Below are 8,987 nucleotides of genomic sequence, written 5' to 3'. Positions count from 1 at the left end.
TTTTGTGATAATTAAAAATATTCAAATTTTTTATAATAGTCTAAAACCCAAGGGCAAAATCTCCAAAGCCATCAAAGAACTACGTTTTGGTTTTGTCATTCTCTATGCAAAATCACCGAGCAATTTGAGATATATATATATATATATATATGTCACGTTATTAAGAATAATAACACTAAAATAAAAGATTTGTGAAAAATCTCATACAAACCTATACATTTTTTTAAAAAAAACTTGCACCTAAATATACAAACTTTTAGTTTATAAATTATTATTATTAAATATTTTTAAAATTAAGTTGAAAATAAATAAGTTGTATAGAAAATTCTAGATTTTAAATATTATGTTATAACATTTTTATATATTTTTTGAATTTCTATTTTAATAGTTAGTAATTTTTTATGTTTTTAAAGTAGATTTATTTGAATTGGTAGGTAAATGATGTTTAAATTTTTTTAGGCGTTTTTAATAATATTTTAAAATTTAATGTACTTATATATATAAACTCATAAACAAAGTTTATAATTTTATATAAAAATTTAAATGGTTTTATGTATTTGAATAGATTTGTTAAAATTTAAAGTTTTATATGTTTTTTCCCAAATATAACAACAGTGTTTTGTACTCTGCGCTTGTTCCCTTTCGTCTTGTTGTCCCCTAACCCTGATTTAAAGCCCTCGTCGATGCTAACTTTTTTCGTGTAAATATCTTTAGTTTTTATTAGAAACCACAATTTTTTTTTAAAAAAAATGTAAATATTAAAAAAAAGGAGAGAGACCGGAAAAATCTGTAATGTTAAGAAAATAAAAGAAACAGAAAAAATTAAAAGCCACGTGGAAATATGATCCGACGGCTGTAACGCAACGTAGCCTAAGATCTTTGTTTGATTTGAAAAAGAATTATTTTTTATTGTCGCTGAGGAAAAAAAAAAGCTTAGTCCCCAGTTTTGGTATTTTCTTCAGCTTCTGGTAAAATTAGTAAATATTATAATTTTATATTTCTCTCTCTTTCTGGTCACTGAAACTACCACGAGAGAAGCAGAAGCTCTCGCACTGAAGCGCAGAGAGAGAGAGAGAGAGAGAGAGAGAGAGAGAGAGAGATGCCAATGGAAGCATATCTGTAACGCATTTCACAGGCTTTATTCACGGTATCTTCATCTTGTCTTCCTCTTCCTTTGTTCCTCTGTGTCCGAATCGGGTTCGAATTCGAACACGAGATCCAACTGGTTCTCTTTCTGGAGACAGACATTTCAGGAATCGGTTCGAGCACTGCTCGGAAACCTTTCTTCTGGTAGATCTCTGGATTCAGAGGTTAGATTTTTGATGTTTTGGTGAATTTTGTTGATTCGGTGCTCAGGTGTTGTGTATTTGAGGTCTAGGGTTCTTTTACTTGCAAGGTGAGTTCCAGATCTGGTCTATAGCACCGCTAATTACCCTCATTACATTTCTTTCCTTGTATTATACATGTTTAATTTTACTTGATTTAGGGTAACTATTGTTTTACTTTTGGTAATGATTGTGTTATTTTATTTTGAGCTTATTATGAGGGTTGATTATTACAAAATGATATCTTTGGCTCATTTATCCATGGGTTTGTTATTTATTTTAGTTATTATTTCGACATTGCAGTTAACATAATCATTGTGAATTTTGATGTTTAATAATAGATCCATTTTTATGAATGTTAGCATCTAATTGAATAGTATTATGCTAGTGTAACATCGACTCTGTTTAACCTGTAAAGCATCTTACCTCTTGAACCAGATGCTAACAAAATCATCTTTACATGCTTAACTATGGGGGCTTAAGCTCTAGAACGATAGTGAAGGAAGGAAAACAAAGGACATATTTCTTCGGGGATTGATTCACTCTCTTGGGAAACGCATTTCATTTTTGTCTTGAATGTAGTTTCTCCTTCAAGGGTTTCTTGCATTTTTCTCTTTGATCTGGTGCATTAGTCACTTTCACATGTTATTGTGCACAACGGCTTTTTATTTTGCTTGGACAATGCAGGTGTGTCTAAGTTTTGGACGTCATGGGTAAGTCTGCAAGGTGGATAAAAAATGTACTTCTGGGAAAGAAGTCATCTAAGTCTAGTGGATCCAAAGGGAAACAATGATTCTTGTTTATTGGCAACCGTGGCATGGACACACCCATTGATTTATTTATATATTTATTTAAAGAGGTAATATCAAGTGCTTCTTATGAATATCGTGTCTCTTTCATAGTTTCATTAGTCTAGATATGTGGCTTTCGGATTTGAATAGAATACCGGGGAAATATTTGATGATCAAAGAATAGTGCTCCCGGTAACGCCTTAGTTGATGTGTTCTTAATGTGACTGCATGGCAGGGGCACTTGTAGATTTTGTCACTTAATATTGCATCTTGAATGTTTCGCCCTTTTACTTGGTTTCTTTGTGACTGAATCTTTCTGCTCCATATTATGATTATCATGTACAGAGAGTTCTGAATGAAAAAGAGGTCCTGATTACTGCAAAGATAGAAGAATCTGATACAGTTTCAGATTTGCCTTCCATTCCAAATGTTGTCTCCAACATGGCTGATGCAAGCAGCGGTATGCTAGAGACAGTAAACATGGGAGCCGAAAAGGTATCAGATAATGAGATACAAGTTCATCATGAGGGCCAAGTAACAGATTTCGAAGGAGCTGATCCTATACCTGACAATTCACTATCTGATGAAGAGAAAATTCAGCAAGAGAATGCTGCAACAGCTGTTCAGGCCGCATTTAGAGGTTACTTGGTAATATTTTAACTTCTGAATTAGCCTTTCCCGCTATGTGCATCTTTCTTGTTGCACGAATTACTTGTATGTGAGCTATGTGCATTCTTTGCCTAATATTCTGTTTCATCTAATTCTAACCTGTTTGTATGTTTAGTATTAATATGCATTGAAGAGAATGCTGTAATATTCCAAGCTTTCACTATATTGCCTTTGTAACTTTTCCTGCATTTAGGTATAACTTAGCCTTCACAATCTAGTCGAGACTCGCTTTTTCGCCTTCGCATGTTAGTAAGTCAGTAATCTAAATGTTCTATGTTTCCTATATCTCTTGATGCATATATATCTATTCACTTGTGGCAAATCGGCTCTTGCATGTAACGATCCTATTTGTACGTATACTGATCTGATCTTACATTGGTGAAGGCGCGCCGTGCTTTTTGGGCACTCAAAGGGATAATAAGGCTACAAGCATTGATTCGTGGCCATCTGGTTAGGAGGCAAGCTGTTGCAGCACTGTGCTGTGTAATGGGAATTGTTAGGTTGCAAGCATTTGCTCGGGGAAGAGAAGTCAGGCATTCTGACATTGGAGTTGAAGTTCAGAGCAAATGCCGGCTGCAGTCTCCTCTGGTAATGATCGTGCGTCCTTTTCGATTGTTTCATAGATAGTTTCATTTTAACTCTGGCGGTGTATTAGATCAAACTCTTTTCGTGATGAAACTACAATTTGACTGTAGTGCTTCGAGGTGGAAAGCTCCATCTTTTCCTCTTCCAATTCTTATTTTCATGAAAGTTTGCCATTCAACTGGTCAAATTTCTTCAATTTGTGCCATATCTTCGACTTTTCCTCTGTCAGGAGAACAAGCTTGCTGACCCTGTTGATACCCATACTTACCTGGGAATCACGAAACTAACGTCAAACACTTTTGCTCTAAAGGTATGCTTCTCTATATAGCTAGTTGTTATTCTTGATATCGAGTAAAAGAATGAAGAGATGAAATGGTTACAATTTTAACTGTATATTTTTTGCGCTTTGTGTCTTGGGGCCTAGTAAAAGTGTATAATGGCAAGTTTTATGGTATTTGTTTCAGCTTCTTGCTTCATCACCAAAAGTGATGCCGTTTCACTTCCACTATGATTCTTCTGATCCAAACTCAGTCTCAAACTGGTTAGAAATCTGGTCGGCCTCCCGCTTCTGGAAACCAGTTGCTCAACCAAAGAAAGCTTTGGTCCGGAAAACTCAGAAGAAGTTTGCTAACAACAATTCTCAGAGTGAGGCTGAAGCTGTTCGATCTAAGAAGAGTGTCCGTAAAGTCCCTGCAGCAAATCTCGACAATCCGTCGGTACAGACATCTTTCGAAATCGAGAAACCGAAACGCAACTTCCGTAAAGTTCCAAGCCAGTCTGTGGAACCACCAGCAGTGGATAATCCTCAGAGTGAGCTTGAAAAAGTTAAACGGAGCTTGAGGAAGGTACATAACCCTGTGGTTGAGAACTCTATCCAACCTCAATTGGATCCGCAGGTCGAAGCTGAGAAGCCAAAGCTTGCTGTAGAGAAGCCCCCTGAATCTTCGTCATCCCCACCACCACCTGTTCACGAACCCCTGACCGCCTTGGATATGGAAGAACCCATGAATGCCAATGCCTCGGATGGAGAGACGAAGCAAGAGATGTCTGAGACAGTACATTCTCCTGCACCATTGGAAGCAATCGAGGTCTTGGAATCGTCATGGGTCAACCAAGTTGACCAACTCGATGACAATCCCGCGGTTGAGACTAAACCACTGATGGTAAAGAAAACTAAGGAAGATAAAGTCCCCAAACTGAACAATCAGGAGAACTCAGCAGATAAAGAGAGTCAGAGATCGGGGAAAAAGGGTTCAGTTAATGCTAAATCCGAGCGTCAAGAGAGTAACGGAAACCAGATGAATACCACGATCCCGAGCTACATGCAAGCAACTCAATCTGCTAAGGCGAAGCTGAGGCTGCAAGGCTCGCCAAGGTCAGCTGGGCAAGACGGGACAGAGAAAAACAACGTCGTTACCCGACGTCACTCCCTTCCATCTCCACTTAACAGCAGAGTCACCTCGCACTCTCCTAGAACAGCGAGAGCCACAAACTCGGGAGGTAAAACCTCGAGCAAGAACGAGAAGCCTCTTCTCGCGTCCCGGGAAGTAAACGGTTAGTATGAAACGAGACGTTCTCTTTTTCACATTTCCGCGTTTGGTTTCGCCTTCTTCCAACCAAATCAAACTGAAAATCCTGCAACCTTTTTCTGTGCGTGTTTTTGCAGGGAAAACAACCCAGGTAGAGTGGAAGAGGTGATAGATATCTGCAGAAAGGTCCATGCATTTGATGTTTCAGAAACCAAGCCAATAATATATATATAATGCGACCGTCTTTTTATAGCGCTAGCGTGAGAGTGTTTGTGCGTTATAAAAACAAAAACCAGATTTTTGTTGGATATTGCATTTCCTGCATCTGTGTGTTGTGTGTGAGAATGAATGTGAGTGTACATCGTAGAGATTTCGGATCTTGGCATTCCCAATATCATAAACATTTACTTTATTATTACGAAGATTCTATTCTTGATGTTTCATTTCTATTTATTTATTTATTTATTTTACTTATTTCCTAGATTCTTGGATAATGTACAAAATTTAAATGATTGTCAGTATCACTGTGCCAATTCCCATCTCTTAATTTGGGCACGGTTTTGTTAGAAACAAAACGTAATATTACCGCTCAATGTTTATAAACCGAACTTATTATTACCGCTCTAATTAGTGGAAATTTTATTATCATGAATTAATTTCATATATGGTAAATAAATACCATACGAATTAAATAAAATAATAAATAACTTTTATCGGATGGATCGAATCTCTAAAAATCAAACTAAATCCAATTTATCCGGCAACGGTTAAAACCATGGGATAGTTATAAACTCGAGATGAACTATTTGGTCTTCTAATAGCTTTTGTTGTTCTTGTGCATTGTATTTCATGGAAAGCTCCAACTCATTTTTTTTTTGTTATTTGTTTCCCTTTTTTTTGTGTTTGTGGGTTTTGTTGCAATGGAAAAGCAAAAGGATACTTGAATTAGTGTGTATGCTACTGTTTCGAATCAGTCTCCGACAAGAACTCGAAAAAAAAAAAGAAAAATAAAAGATCTAATAGTCCATAATCTATATAATGACCATAGATTATGTTTGTGGTTATAGACAGACTTCCATTATATTAAAAAAAATTCAAGAATTTTTGCATTATGATTATGAATCTTGTTTTCTTAAAGGGCAGGGATCGTCGGGTTTCGGTTATGTTCGGTTCAATTGAAACTAAATTATGTCAATTATTCGATAATTAAAATTTATAACAATATATAAATTGCTCCTTATCCATCATTTAGGTACACATTTCAAGGTTGATTGGGTCTGAAATCCATTACATAACCTTTGTCCAAATAAAGAAAAGTTTACACAATGCCTTAATTTTTTTCCTCTCCAATTACACCAATTAGTACGAAAAACAATTAAAGCAAGAAGAAGATGATCGTGGACCAAAGAAGGGCTGAAAACTTATAAAAAACTATAAAAATTTTCATAATCTCAAGATCATACTTTATTTCATAATGTAATATAGATAATAAATCTTCTATATTCAGATTTACAAGGGTGAAATAAATGGGTCCAATGCCAATTTTTGAATGAAATATTAAGGAGGGAAGTTAAAAAAATGAGAAGAAGAAAAAAAAAAGAAAAGCATAAAGGATATCCACTAAGCACAAGGAACCAAGACTCATGATTTTTATTGCATAGAGAGAAGAGCTTGGAATTCTAAAGTTGGTATTAACACACTAAGCATTCAAAGCAAAGCCCTTGTTTTGTTTTCTTTTATTTTTTTTCATATATATTCGAGAGTTTTTCTTGTTTTTTTTTTATTTTTATTTCTATTCTTTTGAATAATACTTTTAATGGGTATTGCTTCTGTCCCAAATTTGCAAGTCACCTTTTGTCATGCCGACCATATCAAAACATGCTGTCTACATATTCTAATATTCTTTCTTGGACATCAATTTGTGCTTGTGTCTTTGCAAAATATCATAAATCTGTATCACGTGTTTGGATCTATTGTTTATGTATGACATTTGTGGTTCTCTTTCTTCTAAATAAGGTAATCTCAGATATCATCATCGTCATCATCACGATTTTAGTGAAATTGGAGGATTGGCTCCAATGAATTGGTTCCATAGGATATAAATATCATACCACAAATATAAAATTTTGAAAACTATAAGATTTACCACCAAATTAGCCTCTTGATTTAAATAACATTGTAATTTTCGAGAACATGCATTCTAGTAGTGGTTGTTACTAGTGTTTCATATTTAATAGATTTTTTTCGCCTAACCATTCATAATAAGTAATGACCGGTGTTACTCACGAAACGATAATCGAGTGGTGTAGATGGTTAAGAATGATATGATGTTTTTATTCTAATTCCCATGTTCGAATCGCGGATTGGGGACAGAGGATTGTATTTGCGGCATGCAAGTTATTGTCGTGTTTTGGGAGAAATAGTCTGGTCGAAAGCTCGGAGAATTCCGAATTATAAAAAAAAAATGTAATGACCGATGTTAGAACTTCCAAATATCAAAAGTTAAAAGTTAGTTTAAGGGAAAATTCGTTGTCATGGAATTACAATTTTAAAAAAACAATTACAAACCTTAGAAATCATTTTCGAATTCCGCACGCATTAAAAATTTCAAAACGAAATCAGTTTTTTTAAAAAAAAATATTATTTATAAAGAGTGCATTAAAATGTAGAAATCTATGAATAAATGAGAATATTCTTCAAGTTCTTTGGTCAGTATGATATATATTGTCCCCATCATCTCCAATGATCTTTTTGTACCAACCCTTTAAAGAACGCATAGGAATTTCTTTGAAACTTTCCCTTTACCCAATTGCCACATAACCTTCTTGGGGCCAATTTGGAGGTACCTATGCATATACTCATACACACACATATACAGTGCTCATTGTTCATTTTACTTGAAAAATATGTTGGATATATAAATAAAAGCACTGGCCTAAGATTTTCATTTTGAATTTTTAACATTATCTTATTATCAAATAAATGAATTCATCAACCATACCAATTACTAATTAATTAGAGATATAAAAACACATATATCTGAAAAATCGTTTTTCGCTAGAAGACAAAAGAAGTAAAGGGCATAAGAATTCACTTCAAAATGAGAAAACTTTATCACCCTATCCATTAAGCATATATATATATATATATATATATATATATATATATATGTGTGTGTATATGATTATATATTTATAATACACATAATATATGTGTAGATATAAAAACACATATATCTGAAAAATCGTTTTTCGCTAGAAGACAAAAGAAGTAAAGGGCATAAGAATTCACTTCAAAATGAGAAAACTTTATCACCCTATCCATTAAGCATATATATATATATATATATATATATATATATATATGTGTGTGTATATGATTATAAATTTATAATACACATAATTTATGTGAATGCAAAAACAAAAGAGAGAGTGAGAGATATGCTTAGCTTCAAAAGGAAAGTGTTCCAAGTAAACCTTTTTGTTCAAACATGTCAGAATAGAGCCTTCCAAAACCAGCTTTTGTATGTCATTAAGCTTCCTCCTTCTCACCAATCTTACATCAAAATATTCAAAGCACCAGAAACTTGAAAAAGAAGTGAATCCTACTTGTTCTTTTGCTTTTCCCAATTTTCTCTTCTTTTTTTTAAAAAAAAAATTATTTTTTTGGCCATTATATAAGCCCCTCCCAAATTCTGTGTAAAGAGTGAACCCAACACTGCATTTTTTCTTGCAACACAATACAAAACCCTTACATCTCCACAGTTCTTCTCTTCAAGGGAGGACATAAAATGGGTTTCTTGGTTCATCACAGAAGATTCATTCTTCTTGTTCTCATCGGTTTTTTCCTTCTTCAGACAGATAGGGTTTCGGGTTTGAGATTGGACAGAGGCATGATGCTGCAAATTCTGTCTGTTAGCCGTCTTTCGCGTGCTCTAAAAGACTCTTCTTCAGATCAAGAATACTTGCATTCTGACCGGGACTTGGCTCCCTCGCCTTTGGATACGTTTGATCCGAATCAATCTGACAAAAGAAGGGTCGGAAAGGGATCTGATCCTATACATAACCGATCAAGAAATGTCTGAAATG

General features: G+C 34.5%; 1 protein-coding gene across 6 annotated transcripts; it reads left to right on the top strand.

The window, feature by feature from the left end:
- Positions 1-1,003: 1,003 nt before the first annotated feature.
- Positions 1,004-5,335, top strand: LOC104812554 (protein IQ-DOMAIN 31-like). 6 transcript variants are annotated; one of them, XM_019202473.1, is made up of 8 exons: positions 1,004-1,147; positions 1,357-1,396; positions 2,013-2,111; positions 2,458-2,764; positions 3,170-3,373; positions 3,600-3,680; positions 3,835-4,924; positions 5,037-5,335. In XM_019202473.1, the coding sequence occupies exons 3-8, from the start codon at positions 2,035-2,037 to the stop codon at positions 5,066-5,068; spliced, it is 1,791 nt and encodes a 596-aa protein (XP_019058018.1). In that variant the 5' UTR covers positions 1,004-1,147; positions 1,357-1,396; positions 2,013-2,034; the 3' UTR covers positions 5,069-5,335. The 6 variants fall into 6 exon arrangements, with proteins under 6 accessions (XP_019058018.1, XP_010538077.1, XP_010538073.1 ...); XM_010539775.2 differs by lacking the exon at positions 1,357-1,396 and adding an exon at positions 1,245-1,290; XM_010539771.2 differs by lacking the exon at positions 1,357-1,396 and adding an exon at positions 1,245-1,310.
- Positions 5,336-8,987: the final 3,652 nt, after the last annotated feature.

The sequence above is a fragment of the Tarenaya hassleriana genome, unplaced genomic scaffold (assembly GCF_000463585.1).
Source record: "Tarenaya hassleriana unplaced genomic scaffold, ASM46358v1 Cleome2, whole genome shotgun sequence".
Taxonomy (NCBI): Eukaryota; Viridiplantae; Streptophyta; class Magnoliopsida; order Brassicales; family Cleomaceae; genus Tarenaya; species Tarenaya hassleriana.
Note: the sequence above shows the minus strand (reverse complement) of the source record. Positions and strands in the feature narration are given on the sequence as shown.